Raw genomic sequence first — 21640 nt, 5'->3', positions numbered from 1 at the left:
AGGGCTGTTTGGCGCTTAATGAAAAGTGAATGATCATGTACAGACTGAATAAAACCATGTTGGAGCATCACAGAACAGAATTTAGATTTCCATTGTCGCGAGGCTTGCTTCAAACCGTATAAGGATTTCAGTAGTTTGCAAGCATGGTTTTTTTTGTTGGAATGTTCAAAACCTGGAGGAATGGACATGTAGATGTCCTCTGTAAGATCTCCTTGTAGAATTGCGTTGGTCATATCCATTTGGAATATTGGCCAATTATTTGCAGCAGCAAGAGACAGAAGACAGCGAACATATGCGATTTTTGCAACCGGAGAAAATGTGTCATGATAATCTATGCCATAATGTTGAGTGTAGCCCTTGGCAACAAGCTGAGCTTTGAACTTGTTGATACTCCCATCAGCATTGTACTTAATCTTATAAATCCAACGACAACCGATAATTTTCTTGCCCGTAGGAAGGGGTACAATTGCCCATGTTTTGTTAGCCTCAAGGGATTCAATTTCAACTTCCATAGCCTTTTTCCAACGTGGATCAGTGGAGGCTTCTTTATAAGAAGTTGGTTTGGATATTTGGGAAATTGAGGCAAGAAATGATTGGTGAGATGGAGAAATATGACTATAACCAAGATATTGTGATAAGTCATATTGTGGTTTTGTTGAAGAAGTATTTATAGTAGAACATATAAAATCCTTTGTCCATATTGGTGGTTTTGATTGTCGGGAAGGTCGTTTGTGAGGAATTTGAGGGGAATTCGGAGATGGAATGGTGGGAGATGGAACAAGTGAAGGTGTAATCAAGGCATCATCATCATGATCATCAGAATTCAGTGAGGGCCAAGGAGAAAAAACATTGGAAGATGGGGTTATGGTAGCAAAAGGAAATATGTCCTCATGAAAAATTACATCCCGTGACACTATGAAACGTTTGGTAGAAGGATCAAGGAGTTTAAATCCCTTTTGATGAGGTGGAAAACCAAGAAAGATGTAAGAATGAGCTCGAACATCAAATTTATGAGTGGAACGAAGGTTGGTGGCATAACATAGGCAACCAAACACTTTAATATGATCAAATGTTGGGGCTTTCTTGAAAAGAACTTCATATGGTGTTTTGTTTTCAAGTAGAGGAGTAGGAGTACGATTTATCAAATATGCAGAGTGTAAAACACATTCACCCCAATAGATGTCAGGAATTGAACCTTGAAATTTAATGGCTCTAGCAACATTGAGTATATGTCGGTGCTTGCATTCAAAAAGTCCGTTTTGTTGGGGTGTATACAAACATGAACTCTAATGGATGATGCCAAGAGAAGTGAACAGATCATGACACTCGGAGTTGAAAAATTCAGATCCATTGTCTGTCCTAAGATTCTGAATTGGAGTTTGAAATTGAGTTGAAACAAAAGCAAAGAATTGTTTTAGGATTCGGGGAGTATCAGATTTGAAATGCATCCAGAATAACCATGTACACCTCGAAAAATCATCTATGAGGGTTAAAAAGTATTTGGCACCTTCATGAGTGGGTACACGATAGGGACCCCATATGTCCATGTGCATAAGATGAAAACAGTGAGGTGATGAATGTCTCGTAGCCACAGGAAATGAAATTCGAGTTTGTTTGACAAAGGGACATATATTGCAGTGTTGTGTGAGTTTGTGTTGGGATATGAATGGCAAATATTGTAAACGAGTAACAGACATATGGCCAAATATTTTGTGCCAAAGATCAATGTTATTATTCAAGTGAGATGAGATATGACAAGTAGCTATATGTTTCGAAGGGATTGTAATAGGAGTACAAAGTGAATTATCAACAGATACTGTGGGATTTGCAAGGTAATATAAGCCATCTCTGAGTCTACCAATCCCCATTATCTTCCCAGTCAAGATTTCCTGAAATAAACAAAAGGATGGATAGAACACAACACGTCATTGATTGTCTTTGGTGAATTGGGAAATGAATAGAAGATTAAATTTGAGTGTGGGAACATGGAGCACTTTTGATAATGTGTGAGACGATGATAGCTGAATAGAACCAGTAGAAGTAATGGGAATAGAATTACCATTTGGTAGATTAACTGATCCAGCTGAAAAAAGGCATGGTTGAGGATTTTGAAGTCCAGTAGAGGTACCTGAAATATAAGCATTTGCACCACTGTCCAATATCAATTCGTTAGTGGCCGAAAAAGACATTAAACTGGTAGCCATACCTGATAAGTTTACTAATGGTGGAGAGTTTATAGTTGAATTCTCAATGAGGCTCAGAATTTGTGCATATTGAGTTGGAGTAAAATGTGCGGAAGATGGTGGAGTAGACTGTGAAGTAACAGGAGTTGTTGGTGCATCACTGATCAAGGTGTGAGCAACTGTTCGTGGATTCCTTGAAGGAGGCTTAAAACTCTTGTTTTGAAGAAACTTTCTGTGTAGCTTATGCCCCGGAGGATAACCAATCAAGCGAAAACAATTGTTTTTTGTATGTCCTAGTACAGAGCAGTGATCACACTTGATAGTCTCTGAATACTTGGAGGATGAAGAATAGAATGCTGTTGTGGGTGCGTCTGCAATGGGTTGGAAGACCAACAGATTTCGATGTGCCTCTTCTGGACAGACAAGTGAGTATGCATGGCTAACCGACGGAAGTTGTTGCATCAAGAGGATTTGACTTCTATCTGAACTATAACTATCATTTAGACCCATGAGAAATTGAATTAAGCGCTGTTGTTGCTCATGTTCAACATATGTTCTGGAATTGGGACAATCACAAGACGGAGAAGCGATTAACGAAGCTAGCTCATCCCACAGCTGCTTGAGATTCGAGAAATATACTGAAATAATGACCGATCCCTGGGATAATCGAACAATGTCTCGATGAATTGTATAGATTCGAGAACCACAAATTTTATCAAATCGTTCCTTAAGATCTGCCCAAACACTTGATGTTTCACTTGCGTAAACAAGTCCACAGAAAATTTCTTTAGAAACCGAAGAAAATATCCAAGACAATACCACTGCATTACATCGTTCCCACTGATATAACGTAGGAGAATTCGGAGCAGGTTTACTATATGTGCCATTAATGAATCCAAGTTTATTTTTCGCATGAAGTGCAATTTTCATTGCTCTGCTCCAAACACTGTAATTTTCAGCTCCAATCAATGGATCAGCAACAAGAGACGTACCAGGAGCATCAGATAGATGCAAATATAATGGATCGTTGAAGCTGAAGGTGGAGATTGAATTCGCCATGATCTTCGAGCAAAAAACAATTCAATGTATGCGAGATTCTTCCAATTTATGGAATCTCATATCTGAATCACTCAATAGCAGAGCTTCCAACCTGCTCGCTCTATTGACAAAGTATTCAAAACACGTTTTTGGTTGGTTTAGTTGGTACTGTGTGACGGTCACCTTTTTATTTTTCATTTTTTTGTTAAAATACAAGAATGCGAGGTCCTTAGCTTTTATCGTTTGGGGTTGAGTTAAATGACCTCATTGTAGTATACCCAGTTAGAACCCTATATCAGGCAAACCTTTTGTGGCGTAAGGTTTCCTCGGTGCCTGTTCAGATATCTGTATTGATGTGAAGTGGAAAAGTTGATAAGAGAGATTTCATTTTTTTCTGTTCCTACTTATAAATGACAGTATTAAACGCCATTAGTAAGCCTTTCATACAGAGAAAAGAAAAGAAAGAAGGAATTTAGGAAATGAAAGCTGCAAAGGTCCTCTGGGGATGGACCATTTTGAAGCATTGTGAAAGCTAATAGATAATATCATACATATAGTTTATGTTGGATGTAGAACACAGTAGTCGGTTTTGAAGCATTTAAGAACCATCATGTAAGATCTTCATATCGTAAGGAAGAGGACTTCTTCGCCCGTTCCAAGCCATCATCCAATCAGGCGGAATGAGAGGCCGCTTCATTTATTGGCGTCAAGCCATTCAAGAATGCCCTTTTCTGATTCAGACAGGTCTTTCTTTTGCCTAAGTTCGCCTTCTAACAAGCTGAAGTAATCTCTGTAGTTGCGCTTGTAATAGCTATCCAATCTCTGTTCAAATGACAGAACGGAAAAAATAAGTTGTACGGGTCACTTGAGTTGTCAAGATAGACAACATAATCATTACCTCCTTGTCATTTTTCGCCTTGTTTTCTTGCGATTTCTTTAGATATTCTGAGAGAATCAGATTACAGCCTATGAAAACCAAAATTTAGAATGCCCAAAAGATCGAAAGTTGGAAGTACGTACTATTAAGGAGGTCAGTCTGTGACTGAGAAACTAGAGCAGTTGAAAGCAGAAGTAGGTCTCTCCTTCCTCTTCCTCCTCCTCCGCCTCCCTTGTTGGCTTCTGCTATTCTGATTTTGTTGTGGGCTACACCGAAGGTATTCATTCTTGAAGTTGCAGACATAGCCATGAAGAAGATAGCCAATTCTTTGTTGGCAGTTGGAACCACTCCTTTATTTTATTTGTTTCTTGGAAGCTTTATGGTGTTTTAGATCATGTGTTGTGTGGCCCATTTCGCAGATGAATTATTAGTTTTCATTTTAAAATGAATTCAGTAATTTTGTTTAGACATAAGAGTTAACTGAACGGTAAATTTTGGATTCAGTTTATTTTTTGTGAATTTGTAAAATGATAAAGTCTAAATTTTAGTTTTAACTCGATTTGAAGACTAGGATTTTAGGATTATTTAATAATGTTATTTATTTTTAAAAATAAATATGTTATGTTTTCATCATGAAATACAATTAAATACTTATTTTGAATTAAACAGGCATAATTTGGATTAACATACATATGATTTTTCCATGTTGATACTCACATTTTATGAGAAAATACTCGATATTCAAGTTGTCACTATAAACAAATTCAATGTCTTTTCTAAGATCTTTTCCTTCTCTTCGGGATCGAGGTGATGCAATGAAAGATGCATTATGATGACTTATTAATGTTATTTATTTAAAAATAAACATGTTATTTAGTTATGATGTAATAAAGTTAAATACTTATTTGACCTAAAAAGTACTTAGTTAGATTTAACATATAGCTTATTTTACCATGTTGATACTCAATTTTTGTGAGAAAATATTTGATTTTCGAGTGGTCACCATAAATGAAGCTCGTAGTTGTGTTGTCATGGAAGATGCATTAGGATTACTTATTAATGTTATTGTTTTTTAAACAAATAAAAATGTTGCATAATTATCATATAATATGATAAAATAATTAATATGAACTAAACATTACTTAATTTGATTTAATAGATACCTGAGTTCACCATAAATGAAATTGGTGTTAGTGTTGCCAGGAAAGATGCATCAGGGTGTCTTATTAATGATACTTATAGATTAAAATAAAATGTTGCCTAGCTTTCATGTAATACAGTTAAATACTTAATTCGTAATAACAAAAAATACTAATTTTATTTAACAATGATCTAATTTTGCCATTTTGATACTCAAATTTGATGACAAAATACTTGATCTTCAAGTGACCACCAAAAATGAAGCACGTGTTGGTGTTTCCATTGAAAATTATCAGAATGACTTATTAATATTATTTATTTTTTAACATATACATGTTATGTACTCATCATGAAGTACGATTAAATATTACTTTGGCCTAAAACGTTTTAAATTTGTGTTAACAAATATCTTATTTTTCTTTGTGATACTCAATTTTTGTGAGAAAATACTTGATTTTCGAGCGGCCATGATAAATTGAATCAATTTAGGTGTTGACTTTTTAGTATTTTTATTACATAATACAATTAATTACGCAGTACTCCATTATAATTTTTATTCTTTCTTCATTATACTTGTGAGTATTCATTAATAAGTATTATGAATAATTATGAATGATTAATCAACTTAAGAGAATAATCATTTATAGTACTTACTTGTATTCATTTTTTTTTTTTTTATCAATTCTGTGTTGGGACATCGTATTCCCGCACTCAAGAAGCAGCGGAAGTTTAAAAATTTTGTTCTTGGGTGTCGTATGTTTAAAAACATTCATAGAGTGTTTAGAATTATACATTTGTGTTCTTAACGCTTGGACTCCAAACTATTCCGAATTTTTTACGCGGAGATAGTTCTTTTTGTAAATCCCTACGAACGACTCTTCTCCTTTGATCTTCTAATTGGGTCTACGATCAGAAACTGAATTCTTTGTTTGGATTGCACTAGAAATCGCAAACGATTTATACGTTGAGACTGTACACTTCGAATTTCCAAAATCCGGTGACGGTGTAGCGTCGGCAGTGCGGTGGTGGAAGGGAATCACTTGGCCGAAATATTTCCCCAAATCCCTTTGAATTGGCCGAGAGTTTTTCTCAAAAGTTGGGAAGATTTTCTTAATTTTTACTTATTGATTCTTAATCAATTATTATGGATTCTCAATCCATAATTAAGCAAATCAACTTTTCCTTTTTTGCCAAAATTCTCTTCCAAAATTTTATGGTGGGCGTGGGTTTCTTTCAACCAAGGGAGGAATGGAATTTTTTTCTTTTGTGTGCAAAAATTAGGTTAGTAGTTATGAGTCCTAGTGATGTATATATAGAGTGAGACTCCTAATTTAATTAGGAGTCTCTCTCCCACAAGGACTCTAATAAGTTCATTATATTATAAACTCCCATATAATTAATATATAATGTATTTATTAACCTTTAATAATACATGATATAATAATATCATATACACATATTTTATATCACCATATAAAATATATACATGTATATGTATATTAAATTAAATAACTATTATTTAGTTTATAAACTTAACTCATTGGCTAATTTAAATTCTAGACTCCTCTAGAATATTTATGGGAATTTGTGCATTTTAGTAGTCACCACTACTAGCACAATAATTTAATTAGTAAATTCTAAATTCACTAAAAAAAAATGATTCCGAACTTATTATAACCCCTATCGACGATCCAAAAGGCCCGATGTACCAAGGATACAAATCTCGTTCATATAATGAAAATCGAAAATTTCGAAGATCAAAATTTTCACTTACCAAATTTAGAACTTACCATATATGGCAGTTATCATATTTGACAGCTGCCAGTTTTAGTGAACTCCTTCACAAAACAGGCAGTTCCACTCTCCTTCCTTATTTAGCAATCATGCTAACTTCCACTTCTTCCGTCCTATGGAATCAGCTCATAAACTCCTTTATAAGCTTCTTGTTTGATCTCCATCGAACTATAGTCGCCAAATTCCAACTCCTTGAAATTTGACTATCTCAACGGGAACACAGAATCTGATACTTTTGTGACCCACAATGGTTCAGGAATACAGCTAGCCGTGGATTCACATCTCCATGTGATTCAGAATAACATTTATTCTCATTCGGGTTTACCCTAGTTAACCCCATTCTTTTCATGAACTCTTTGATCAAGAATGTCAGAACTCATTTTTGATTGCATCCATCGGATCATGGTAAGAGCGTCCAGTAGCATCGCCCCATTATCCCCTAGGTATCACTGATAGTGCCTTCAAGAACCTTTTGTCATGGTTAGCGTACAGTACGGTCCCTTCAACACATATATCCCGATCGAATCTGCAACCATTGGTATATCGACAACGATGCGATTTATCTTTGAGTACTAATAGTGGCATGGTATGTGCAACTAGGAAAACACCTTTCCCTAAAGCACATTTCTTGCTCTGGCCAGAGACTCCTTGCACTATTAACTCATCAGATCACATAGGATATCGTCACCCGTAGGCGAACGGTGAATCCCCGACTAAAATGCATTTGCTCCTACGTATTTCGAAACTACTCTCAACCTCGCCACCTGATGACCCTCGATGGAGTCGGTACACGGATCAAAGTGCATGCTAGTACGTATAGCCCCTACATTGTCCCGGGTCAAAGGACTAATGGTGTACAACCATAACTGTCGACTATTCCACTCGATAAGTGAGAACCACTTGGACAGTCCGAGGGAGGGTTGTTCAGTACATCATCATATGATCACTCATCTGTGTGAATGGACATCTCCATGCCCTTTCCAATGAAACATGGCGTTTACACCACAGATGCTAGTCTCAAGCTCGAGAGACCTTTATCCTTGTTTTAGGCGGCTGATTCGACTAGGAACATATTTAGAATATACGGTACACTTTCTAATGAGTTTGATGATCTTACGTTGTGACGCAGACCTCATGGTACCTATTGTATATTCAAGGACTTTATCTATGCAGCTTGCATGAGTATACAGATAAAGAATAATGCCATAATCGAATAAAATCGTAAAATATTATTAAAATAAAGATTGTTTTACATTAGAGTCAATAAAATCCCTAGCCACAAGTTGGTTTGCCGGACACCTACTCTAACTTTCTGAGTATTCATTCATAAGTATTATGAATGATTCCTCACTTATGAGAGTAATCATTCATAGCGTAATCATTCATAATACTTTTTAGTTTTCATTCATTATATTTTTTTAGTATCATCGGTTTAATCATGAATACATTTTGGTATTCATGGAATATCAAGATAATACTTGATTTAATATTATGCATTAGTATTCATTCATAATACGTACTGATATTTAAAACATAATAATGCTTAACTTGGAAGTTTTCAACAAGTATTATTAATGAATACTTCAAATTTAAGTTCTATTTAAGTATCCTCTCATATTTCACGAATATTAATAAGTATTATGAATTATACTAATTGTAAGTATTTTTAAATAATATTCATAAGTACAATGAAAGAATACTAATAAGTACAATAGATGATTATCAATAGTATTGTGAATGAATACTAATAAGTATAATATCAAATTAAGTATTTTCTTGTATTTTCATGAATAACAATAAATATTATAAATGAATATTATCAAGTATATTACAAGTGTATTTTCTAACCAAAAAAATGGGTATCTAATTGGCCAAATAAGGTATCTTGTATCCCAACTCAGGTAATTTTAGGTTAAATTTAGTACTTGCTCATATCTGATGGTGGAGAACATGTTTCTTTTTTGCATTAAATCACATGAATACTTCATCTTAATGTATATTCAGTGGAAACTCTAGGAAGACTTCATTTATGGTGATCACTCAAATATCAAATGTATTTTCAAGCAAAATATGGGTATCAGATGGCCAAATCATATATTGTATCCCAATTTAGGTTCTTTTAGGTTATATTAGTACTTCATAGTATTTAATAGTGGAGATTTTTATTAAACCATGTGAATACTTCATCTTAATGCGTCTTCAATGAAAACTCTAAGAGGACTTAGTTTATGGTTATAACTTGAATATCAAATGTACTTTCAAACAAAATATGTGTGTCAAATAGGACAAATCTAATATATCAATTTATGTACTTCGTAGGNCACATATATATATATACACACATACATTTTGGTATCAAATTGGCCAAATTAGGTATCTGATATCTCAATTTGTGTGCTTTTAAGGTTAAATTAAGTACTTACTCGTGTTTACTGGTTAGTGGAGAACATGTATTTTTTTTTGTATTAATTCACTTGAATACTTTATTCTAATGCATCTTCAATGGAAACTATAGGAGTGCTTCGTTTATGGTGACAACTTGGATATCAAATGTATTTTCAAACAAAAATATGGGTATCAGATATGTCAAATTAGGTATTTGATATCTCAGTTTAGGTACTTGGTTAAATTTAGTACTTACTCGTGTTTGACGGTTAATGGAAAACATGTTTTTTTTTTGTATTAAATCACATGAATACTTTATCCTAATGCATCTTAATGAAAACTCCCGGAGGAATTTGTTTATGTGACAACTCGAACATCAAATTAGGTACTTTTATGCCGAATTAACATGATAAAAATAAGGTATCTGTTCAATAATATTAAGTACTTTTTAGGTTGAATTAAGTATTTAAATGTATTTAATGATAACTAAATAAAGTTTATTACTTTTTAGTTTGTATTTTATGTTGAATTAAGTATTTAATCTATAAATAACATTAATAAGATATCCTAATGCATCTTCCTTGGAAACATCAACACATACTTCATTTATGATGGTCACTCGAAGATCGAATATTTTTTCATCAAATTTGAGTATCGATAGGGCAAAATCAGGTATCTTTTAAATAAAATAAATACTTTTTAGACCATATGATAAGCTTGTAATAATTCGTATTTTTATTATCAAATTTCTGATTATTCCTGAGACTTCTGCTTATTCATTTTCTAAAAAAGTACTAGAATTTTTTTTTCAAACTTCCCGCAATTCGGCCGATTGGAAAATATACACATATATATACTTTAAAAATACATTGCACCATTTTAAAAACAACCAACTAACATTTAAAAATCTAAAGGAAATAGTTTAAAACATAAAATCGTTAAACTTTTTACCAACCTAAAAACATTATTTGAAAAGTATAGCTCATACTATAACCTCTCAAAAACCACTCATAAACATAAATAAATAGTCGTAAAATCTTTTAACATAACTTAAAATCATAAATCCATAATTAGTGCGAAAAACTAACCCCGGTCCTCGAGTTATGTGCACCTTCAGTCCAGTAAAGTCAACCATCCAAAAACATTATTATCATAATCACCTGCATCAACCACACCTAGTGAGTCTAAAAACTCAACACATCATATTCTTGATAACAAGTACTACATATACACATCACATGAATCGTAAAAATACTTGTACTTAAAATATCATTTTCATCGTGATGCATAAACTTTAAACAAAAACATTTTTCATAAACTTTTCATGATGCATAAACTTTAAATAAAACATTTTCATAACATAAACATATTCATATTCGTATCCATATTCATCTCAACATATTCATATCATCGTATTCATATTCATATTTGTGTTTGTTGAATTTAGATCGTGATTGTGACTCGTAATCTTACACGCATTGGGCGATGGATCCATCTACATATAACCACAGTACTGGACGGCGGGGACACCAGCAACACTCTCACCAGTCAATTAGGCCTTGGCCTATCCTCATCGAATGGAAATACGATTGTCGGGGCTCCCTCGGGATCCTTCTCCCATAGACGGGCTCCCTCTGGGACCTTTTCCCACGCATGAGTTTCCTCTGGGGCCTTTTTCCCGAAAATGGGCTCTTTCTGGGGTCTTTTCCCCTCGCGACATCTCCATTATTATCCTCATATCCTCAATAGTCACAATTACTTCACCTCCTCCAATGTTTCATAATTTCATCACTTTATAAAAATCATGCATTTAATATCCTTTTCTTTTAAAAATAAGCATGCAACATATCTTTTAACATTATTGTTTTATCATAAAAATACATAATCGTTTAAAATAAACATTTTAACATATTAAAAATCCATAAACATTTAAAATGACATTTTAACATCAAAACATTGAAAAATAACATTTTGACATATTAAATCATAAACATTTTGACATAAAAATCCTTAAACATATAAAATTCCATAAAAATTTAAAATAATCATTTTAACATATAAAATTTCATAAACATCCATAACCATTGAAAATAATCATATTAGCATACAAAACAGTATTCAGGGTACTACCATGACGTTTACTAATATTTAGGTGTAAAATGATCGTTTTACCCTTGGACGTAAAATTTCAAGTTTTTGACTTTTTCTTAATTTCTTTGACTCTAACATGTCCCAAATAATTATTTAAGCTTACATGAAATTTCTCATATTTTTATTTAGCTTAAATCGAGGATTTTTCAATCATTCTTTAAATAAAACATATTACTGTGTTTTAATCCCGAATTAAACCAAACCTTGATATAAAATTCTCAAATTAAAAACTTAGGCTTTTAATAATTACTAGCAAGTAACACGTGCGTTGTACGTGATGGATAAACGTTGTAACGAGTAAGTGAACATAAAACACTTATATTGAATGAAATCGAAAGAACCATTTTCTATTGAAAATCATAATATAAAAAAAGCATTATCAAATTTTTTCTGATTTAATTTTCAGTTTTTGGGTCATTTCTGTGTGACTGTTTTGTCTAAGTTTCCTCATCATTTTAATGATATCATCTATTTTTTCATTATCTTGAATTTTTATGGTTTCTCCTTTGAAACATGAAGAATTTTGTTTCTTTTTCTGTGGTTTTGTCATTTCATTAGTGTTTGTTGTCTTCTTATCTTCATGTTGTACTTGTTTTGCCCTTTTCTTTGCTTTCGTGCTTTTCTTATATTCATTTTGTATTTCATTGATGTTTCAGTTCTTTGTTTTCTTTTCAGTATTTCTCTTGAGTTGTGGCTTCTCAAATACATCCACAATTATTGTTGTTATTCTTTCATATAAGTAACTTTTTTTATACTTTAAAAGCTGCTCAAATTGTTGAATTACATTTGAAAAAATCAAGCCATGTACCATAGTTTTCTGCAATACCATATTCATATTGTTAGTACATAACTGATGGTCCGAAAAGAATGCTATTATTTGTTTTAAAGAAATATAGCATTTGAAAAGTAGTCACTTGTACATTTATGAAAGTTAACTTTCGAATAGTCTTTGAGTTAAGTCTTGTTGAAATTTGATATCTTTGTCGAATAATAAATACTTTGATTACTATATTTTTTTGATAATGTTGGAACATATCAATCAGCATCACATCAAGATTTGTCATTGTTAGTATGTCTTTACTACGGACGTGTAAAACTTTTCTTTGGCTAGTGAAGTGGGTGCGTGGTCTGCCGTATATGATTGAATCTTATTTAAAATTGTTAATAACCATCGTGACAAATGATATTAACTATTGGCTTTGAAGAAATTTTCATTTATTTCATTAATATTAGCTATTTTTTTCTTCAGCTATCCCAATTATTATCTTCGTTAGACTAATTATGTGATATATAATTAAATATATAATAGTTGTTTATTAATTACACGTTACAAAACTTATGATAATTAAATATGTTTTGATCTGTTTGTGAATATTTGAATATAATGAAATCTTTATAATAATCTATTTAGCACTGGGAATATTTATATGTGTTAAATTAAAGCACTTGGTGTAATCATGAAGATGAAAAACGATTTTATCTGTTAAATTTTGTTGTTGTTAATTTTTAAAATAATAATACTATTAAATTGATTTTTTAAAGTGAGTGGTTAAATTATTTCAGAAAACAATCATGTATACAATTATTTGAAATATTTTTTTCCTTAAATTGATTTGCAAAACTTATATGATGTAATGATTATAATATATAATATAATATATATTAATTATAAAATAATACACAAGACAATATTAAAGTTAGAAAAACCAATATACGATTAATAGATTGAAGGACAATTCCGACAATTACACAAATCAACTCACTCTTTTAAAAAAATACCTCATTTGGGTACCTGTATAAAATAGTTATGTGAGACCAAGCTAACCATAAGATGAAATTAGAAGGAAAAATGAAAATTATATTTCATTCAAATAGCATCTAAAGCTAATATTTGGACTAACAGTTTATTATTCTATTATATTTTTATTCGATGTGCTTGAATTGAATATTGTTTGACTGATTTTTGAGTGTCATGCACCTCACTAATCACCAGTCATTTACTCTACTTCGTNAAAAGATATTATTTTATTATTTAATTTAATAAAGAAATTGTTATGCATTTATATTTATAGGTTCTTGAATTAATATTAATAATTAATTAAAATCTATTAATTAATGAAGGGCTTAAAAGACAATTCTCAATTCTAAAAACATTGCCTATTTTATGTAGAATAATAATAATAATAATAATAATAATAATAATAATAATAATAATAATAATAATAATAATAACGATAATTGGCTCTATTATATAAGTAATAGATAATTAAAGTATCATTTTTTCTTTCTGAGAGGAGAGTTTGAGAAAGACAGTCTCGAAGCGGTCCAGGCTGTGTTGTGAACGAAGCTATAGTTCTACTCGCTTGGGATTTGTGTGGTAAGTAGTTCGTTATAGGTATGTGAAGAAGAAGAAATCCTTTCTAGATCGGGATAGGAAAGCGTTTGCTTGACTTGACTCTGCTCGCCTGTTAAATCTAATCAGCTAAGCTACCTAAATAACCTTTCTAATTTTGAAATGGAAGTTCTGTCGATTCCCAATCTCGAAACTGAGAGTGCGAAGTCACAAGCTGATGAGCTATATGTGAAGTTAAAAAAACCCAGTGTTGAAAGGAAAGATATAGCTGAAACTGGAACTCAGCCGGAACCTAAATACTGTGGTCTGAAGAATTACGATGTCATTATTAATTAATAGAGAAAATACAAACTAAATTAAACAAAAAGATATTATTTTATTATTTAATTTAATAAAGAAATTGTTATGCATTTATATTTATATGTATAATTATATAAATTTAAATTTGATTTATATTTATATTTATATATATTTTTAATTAAATCTAAAAGATACAATTCCCAATTCTAAAAACATTGCTAATAATAATAACAATAATCAGCTCTTTTATATAAGTAATAGATAATTAAAATTCATTAATACATAGGTAATAGAGATAAATAGATTATATATTTTTGAATTATTATTAATAATTAATTAAAATCTATTAATTAATGATATACTTAAAAGACAAATCACAATTCTAAAAACATTACCACTTTTATATAGGTGATAGATATATAAGTATAATATATAGGTAATATAAATAAATAGATTATATATTCTTGAGTTAATTTTATAATTTATTAAAATTTATAAATTAATGAAAGACTTAAAAAGATAAATCACAATTCTAAAAACATTGAATTTTTTATATTGGTAATAGATTATATATGTAATAAATATATATGTGTAATAGATAGGTAACATAAATAAATAGATTATATATTCTTGAAATTAAATTCCATTAATATATAGGTAATAGAAAAAATAAATTACATATTCTTGTGTTAATACTAATAATTAATTAAAATCTATTAATTAAGAACGACTTAAAAGACAATTCACAATTTTATATAGGTAATAGAAATAAATAGATTATATATTCTTGAATTAATATTAATAATTAATTAATTCTATTAATTAATGAAGGACTTAAAAGTCAATTCACAATTCTAAAAAGATTGGCTCTTTTATATAGGTAATAGATTTGAGCTTAAATATAATTTTTCATAATTTTATTCCACTTAAAACTAGGCGTTTCAATTAATTCGTTAATTAGCGTTTCGTGCGGCGATTAAATCCCGGATAAATCCAAAACTCGTTATTTTTATTTCAAACATTAAACATAGCATTTTTATTATTTATCATACCCTAGTGAGCCATGAACCACCCCCGTGGACCCATGGTTTTATTTTTAGTTCTTAAATCTCGTTTTCGACACGCTAGGGACCCTACTGACCAAGCCCAGCCCATAGAACCAGCCTCTAAGTCGCACATTCACTCCTGGAAACCGACCCAATTGCATGTGTTGTGTGTGCGTGAGGTGTTCTTGATGTATTGGGACTCCTAGCTAGTCTAAGACTTCTTCCAGCCCTTAACCACTGAGCCCCACCTGACCCTAGCCATCTCTGGACCACGCCCAGACCATACCCAGACCAACCCAAGCCCTGGAGCCCACCTGTAGCGAGCCACTGAACAAGACAGCAGCTGCGCACAACCCTTGCTGCCATGCACCTACCTCACGTTCCTCGCACCGGTAGCCATCCCAGCCGTCCCAGACCCTGGCCCGACCCTTGTGCACCCTCCTAAGACCCTAAAGACCTAGCCTAGCCCAGCCCAAAGCCCCTGGCCGAGCCTCTTTCTTCCATGCATCAGCAATAACCTGCGCCACTCCTTACTTGCTCTCGGGTGGAGTCCTAGCTTGCTAGGACTCCTCCCCTGCCCATGGTCTCGAGTCCTAACGTAGCTAAGACTCTTCCCCTGACCCACACATGTCCCAGCCCAACCCTGGTCCCAACCGAACCCAAGCTAAGCCATGAAGCCCTCAAAACAGTGCCACTCAATCCCTTATGACCCTTGATTGTTTTCCAACTTGTTTCAAGAAAGTGTGCAACGTTTTAGGTTGATTTTTATGACCCTAAAACTTGTGTAAATCCATGCTTAATCATGTCCTAATCATGGCAGCCCTTTTAAACACATAAAAACATGATTTTGGAATCAAATAACACAAGTTTAAAGCATATATGCACATAGTTACGAAAATATAACTTGTGTGACTTGTTTTCATGCAAATTCATAAACAATTACATAATATGGTGTGAAGATGAGTAAAGAGAGAATAAGGCGTGCCTTTGCGTTATTAACGCACGATTTTACGTTGACGAATTGACGAACGATGACACGAAGACGATGGCTTGATTTTCCTTGCAACCTTTGAATTTTTCCTTTCAATTAGGAAGTGTGTGTGCCATGTAAAACTTGGGAAGAAAAGTGTTTGATGTGTTTTGGAAAAGTGGGCGTGTGATATTGTGAATTGGGTTGGGGTTAATTGAATATTATATAGTTAATTACACCTTAAACAAGCTTAGACCCATTAGGTGGTTAATTAGGCCCAATTAAGCTCATTAGTGATTAATTAAAATATTAAAAATAATTTTGCTAAAATAAGTTTGTGAATTTATTAGCCGGGTTGTCAAAAAATTTGTATTTTTGTTGAAAAACCAACACCGATGAAAATTTATTCCCCGACGTATAAAATCACCTCAAAACCCCTTATTTTCAAAAATATAAAAAAACATCAACCATATTTTAAAAACAATTATTTAATAAAAACATTTTCTATTTTCAAGCCCTCGGTCTCTGTTCCTCGATCGCAACTCGAATAATCTTTAAAAATATATTTTAATGCAACCATGTAGAAAAATATATTTTAAACATGCAAATATGCAGCACATAATTAATTCATGCAATTAAAACAATTAATTGAAATACACAAAGAATTTAATAACTTGCAGACATGTGGCTCGTGAGGACCTTAAATTTTCAGGGCATTATAATTCCCGCTCCCAACATGTTTAATTAATATACTTTAGTGTTATTTTGTTATAGAAAAAAATTTTATGGTCTTGGAGAAAATTTGATAATTTTTTTATCACATTCGAATATATGAAGATTGGGCTTTGAAAGGACCAAAACCGATAAGTTTTGACTAAATGTTGGGTTTGGTCGATTAAATTAGGAAAACACATGAATTTTAGTAGTTGTCCATATAATTCTAAAGTTAATTGCTTGAAATTGCATGAATGAATAATTTGTTGACTGATGACCAGTGATATAGTTGAATAATGGAACCCTTTGAATCAGAATCCGGTAAGATTTAATTTTATTCTTCGTTAATCATTCATCAATGTTATTTAATTCTCGGTTAGATTTATTTATTATTGCTAGCTAATTTTACTTTTAGTATTTTAATTAGCTCTTATCCAAACAACCCCCTCTTTGTTCGTTTTTACTCGGAAAAAAATCTCTCGTTCCCTGAGAATTCAACCTTACTCATCATTACACTCATTTTGTTTATAGAGTAGGAATTTAAGTTTGTTGGTTCAATGAAAACACATCAAATTTTGGCATTATTGTTGGGGAATGATGCAAGGTTAGTTTCTTTCGAGTTTTGTTATTTTCTTGTATTTTTAGGCCTTGTTCTTCTCTTATAGGTGAACTCGAATATATTACAGAAATCAAGAAGACAACTAGGAGATTGAGAAAATAAGCAAGGCTGCGGGGAATTGTTATTGTCAGGATCGAGATAGAAAATTTAGAGAAGGTGAATAAATTTTTTCCAATAGTTTCGATTGTGTTGACAATGCAAAAATTTTCTTCTTGTTAATAAAGTTTTCAGTAAATCTATCAGTATCAATTGTGTGAAAGAAGACTTATAGAAATTGATTTGAACAAAAGCCTATTCAGTTGGGTGGTTAATAGAAGATAGACTAAATACGTCGTTCCTTCTTCCTCAAGGAATGTTTGTACTAAAAGAGTTTGGTAATTACAAGTGATTTGGAGTTATCCACTTCAGTTAGGACTTAATACTGTCTAACTGAAACTCTTAGTGAAACTGAAGACTCAGAGAACTAGAGTTCCTTGCTCATAGTTTATATAATTTACACATAAGAATTTATGAACCAATATGATCCTTCAAATGACCAGATAAATAACCAATAAGTTTGTGTTTCTACTTTGATCTGATTGTGATATATCTGATAAATATTTTTGGCTTTTATTTTCCATAAAAAAGAACTGCTTTTACTGTTTCAACTGATCTCATATATAGTTTCAATCTTCAATGGTAACTTGTACAAAAAATATCCGTTCATGATTGCTGATGTACTTGTTGCCGATTCGTCTTTTCTGGTATCAGTTGACTTCTGACAGAAACTGTCACTCTGATCGTTAACACTAATTGGTACAATCAAAAGATGTTTGACTTGAGGCTCTGATCATTAATCATTGACCGAAAAAGGTTTTTGAATCTATCTTGTAACATGTGATAGCCTGTCGGTTTGAATTAACTTAGAAGTATCTTAATCAGTTTGGTTAGTTTCGACTAGCGATCAGTTAGGCTATCTTATTTCAGTTTATGCTTGGCAGGTGATCAGTTAGGCTACTGATTTCAGTTTCTACTTGGTTGGTGATCAGTTAGGCTATCTTTTGTCTATCAAACACAAAAATTATATGTTCCAACAATTTCTCCATTTTTTTTATGGTTGACAAAATAATGTAAAAAAAATTTGAAGTATATTTGCATGGGCTACTCCAAAGCTAAATGCCAAACTTCTTGAATAGTAAACTAATTTATCAAGATCAAGAACAAAACAAATTATCTTCAAAACTGACTAGAGGCAGTTGACTTCTTTTCTTTCTCGGATTTATTCTCTTGCTCTTCCTCCTGTTTGACAACTCCGGAGACATGAGAATGAGAACATAATTCAGTTGAGAACTAACTATGTCAAGCTTAGAATTGAAATTGGTTTGAACTTCCTCTATCTTGGTGCAAATCTAAAAATGGTTGGCTTGAATTTACCCACCAAGATGAGTAGTAGTTGCTGCTTGTGCCTTTTTTATCTGATCCAATTGGATGAATATATCAATTAAAATTATGGATATATTCGACACATCTTTAAGAATCTTACCTTTAAAAGACTCTAGAGCTCCTTCAGTGTTGAGATGGCAGCGTTTCAAACCAGAAATAGAAGAGAAGATAGAAGTCAGGATGAAGCTGATGTGATCTAATGTGGTTTCATCAGTAAAATCCCGATCATGAGAAGATGGATTGCTCGGAGGCAGTTCTTTTGAGGACATACCAGCTAATTCGAGAGCCTTGCTGGTAGAGGGTCCTAACTGATCAACCCTGGAAACTGTCAGATCAAGCGATTCAGATTTACTTTGCTCAGCCATTGCTATCTCAAAGATTTCTTCTGTGATTTCTCTGATGAGAGCAAGTTCAACAGACTCTAGCAACAGAATGTCCTTTGGTGAAGAAATGTTTTCAACATTAACAATGGAGTTAGATTGCTTTGAGGTAAAATCAGAAGGAAGTGAACTGAGTGGAAGGGCATCGTCTGTATCTTCAATTTGTTGTTGTGCAATCGATTGCACAACTTCTTCTACATTAGATAAATAGATGGTTCTCACGGATGGAAAGGAGGGAGTAACTAATGGGTTGACCGACTAGAGTTCTTTTAAATCAGTTTTAGTTGGCTTTATAAGATCTGACTGCCCCGAGAAGCTGCTAGATTTCTGACTCTTAGAGATTATTGGTTCAAACTGTTTATTATCATTTTTCCAGAATTTGACTTTCATCTGAAGAGAGACTAGATCCATATCCAGTTGATTGATCACTGCTAGATCATCAAATGTAGTTGGACATTGAGGATCATATTTGGATCTCTGTTCAGCACACACAGATGATAGATTTTGAATTTTCAGGAGACCAAGAAGATATCCACGTCATTGAATTGCTTCCTCTATGATAACTGTCTTGACTTGTTTAAGAACAGTTTTTTCAAGAGCTATAAACTATTTCAGCACCGCTTTCTTTTTCAGTTTGGATGCAAAGATGACTGCTCTAAAATACACCAATTCATCAAAGAATTTAATCTTGTCCTCAGCAAATTCATTGACTTCATCCATCAATTAGTCTATCTGAGTCTGAACAGTAGGATGAGACGAACCCAGATCGAGTTGACTGAATTGGAACTTGGATGACTATTCCTTTAGCTGGTCTAGAAGGAGGGTGAGCTGTTGGCGTGCTAATTTTCTAGGGGGAGCCACCACAGCTATGAGCTTCAATTTTTCAACTGACCGCTCTGCAATAGTAGTTTCGATAGAGGGAGTTAATGGCAGTTGAGAAATTGATTTGGCCTTGATTGGTATAGGTATTTCCATCAGAAGAAGCAAACCTTGATTTTTTTTAGAAGGATTATTACCAAATTCCACTGGATTCTTCGTCTCTATATGTCGGTTCAATGAACCATAACCGCCACCTCTTTGAAATTTGTATGATACAGAGAAATATTTGCATTGTTTTCTTCGGATGGAAGCGTATCCTTTTGAAAATGCTTAGTGAAAATTGGTGATTTAAGGGGAGGAGTAGATCTAAACTTTGGTGTCTGCACACTCTCTTGGGTATCAAAGATAGCAAATGAATCCTCGTCTGTAAACTCTATACTGTCAATATAGATATCGGGATTTTTCACCTTCCCCTCACCATTGCTTTTGTGTGATGCACTTGAACCTTTCATTAAATATTTTGTAAAGAAAAAGAATTCTAATAGGAAACAGAAAAATTATGAATATATGATTTTTTGAAAGATTAAAACATAAATTATATGTAGTTAAGTAAAATGATATTTAGAAATCTGAATAGATATATAAAGTTGTATATTTGGAGAGTGGATATTTGACAAGTTTCTGATCAAAAATGAATTAAGCGTATATGCTATTTATAGAAATGAAAAATACCGATAATATGATTTAAACATTCAGTTTTGCATTTTAATTGCATGTAATGATTGAACTTTTCAGAGGAGCATTTGTGCGTCTGTCAGTTAGAATATGTACATTTACATTTTCCATCTCATTATAGAATTCTGAAATTGTCGGTTTATCCAATTGAAAGAAATTTTGCATTCTGGAATTAATAAAAATATATATAAAGGTAATGAGACACCAGATTTTTTTATTGTAGATTTTCACGAAATAAAGTTAATCTTTGAACACTTATTTGACTCTTTGAGTTGTAATTTCACAAGTTGTAATAATTTTACTACGTTGAAAAAAATTAATTTGATTAAGCGTGCATTTTTAATAGTAACGTAAAATAATAATGTAGAAAGTAAAAATTGATTTTAATTTTAAATATTAAAAAAAATGAGGAAAGCACAATATTAGCGACCGTTGAATTTTTTTTAGATATATATAAATATAAATATATATATGTGTGTGTGTGTGTTCAAATACCAAAATACCTTAAAAATTTTGACATGAAATCGAAAATTAATAAATTGAATATATTATCTCAAACAAAATTCCGAATATTTACTAGTTTAATTTGATTTTAATATAGGATTTTAATAATAAAATTCTTATTTATCCATTTAATTAGATACTGAGAGAGCATGACAATTTGTGTGAGAAAGAAGTGCAATTTAAAAAAAAAAATTTAAAAATAACTGGATT

At 32.2% G+C, this 21640-nt stretch overlaps 2 protein-coding genes across 4 annotated transcripts; both read right to left on the bottom strand.

Moving 5' to 3' along the window:
• Positions 1-1279: 1279 nt before the first annotated feature.
• LOC140981997 (uncharacterized) lies at positions 1280-3349 on the bottom strand. 3 transcript variants are annotated; one of them, XM_073448412.1, is made up of 3 exons: positions 2207-3349; positions 2060-2128; positions 1280-1889 (listed from the first exon to the last, which is right to left on the bottom strand). In XM_073448412.1, the coding sequence occupies exons 1-3, from the start codon at positions 3240-3242 to the stop codon at positions 1855-1857; spliced, it is 1140 nt and encodes a 379-aa protein (XP_073304513.1). In that variant the 5' UTR covers positions 3243-3349; the 3' UTR covers positions 1280-1854. The 3 variants fall into 3 exon arrangements, with proteins under 3 accessions (XP_073304513.1, XP_073304510.1, XP_073304511.1); XM_073448409.1 differs by having other exon boundaries at positions 1280-2128; XM_073448410.1 differs by having other exon boundaries at positions 2060-3348.
• Positions 3350-3692: 343 nt separating this feature from the next.
• Positions 3693-4489, bottom strand: LOC140981998 (uncharacterized). The gene is made up of 3 exons (XM_073448413.1): positions 4242-4489; positions 4120-4166; positions 3693-4043 (listed from the first exon to the last, which is right to left on the bottom strand). Exons 1-3 carry the CDS (start codon positions 4405-4407, stop codon positions 3915-3917), a joined length of 342 nt encoding a protein of 113 aa, XP_073304514.1. The 5' UTR covers positions 4408-4489; the 3' UTR covers positions 3693-3914.
• Positions 4490-21640: the final 17151 nt, after the last annotated feature.

Source organism: Primulina huaijiensis, chromosome 8 (genome assembly GCF_012295235.1).
Source record: "Primulina huaijiensis isolate GDHJ02 chromosome 8, ASM1229523v2, whole genome shotgun sequence".
In the NCBI taxonomy this organism is placed as follows: domain Eukaryota; kingdom Viridiplantae; phylum Streptophyta; class Magnoliopsida; order Lamiales; family Gesneriaceae; genus Primulina; species Primulina huaijiensis.
This window is presented reverse-complemented; position numbering and strand designations above follow the sequence as displayed.

What these genes read in the sequence shown, in the direction of transcription:
- LOC140981997 (XM_073448409.1), bottom strand. Translation starts at nt 3,242, where the DNA reads ATGGCGAATTCAATCTCCACCTTCAGCTTCAACGATCCATTATATTTG. An exon ending in ACCATTAGTAAACTTATCAG is followed by an intron (nt 2,129 to 2,206) that starts GTATGGCTACCA and finishes CTTATATTTCAG; the next exon opens with GTACCTCTACTGGACTTCAA.
- LOC140981998 (XM_073448413.1), bottom strand. Translation starts at nt 4,407, where the DNA reads ATGGCTATGTCTGCAACTTCAAGAATGAATACCTTCGGTGTAGCCCAC. An exon ending in ACAGACTGACCTCCTTAATA is followed by an intron (nt 4,167 to 4,241) that starts GTACGTACTTCC and finishes TGATTCTCTCAG; the next exon opens with AATATCTAAAGAAATCGCAA. An exon ending in AGGCGAAAAATGACAAGGAG is followed by an intron (nt 4,044 to 4,119) that starts GTAATGATTATG and finishes TCATTTGAACAG; the next exon opens with AGATTGGATAGCTATTACAA.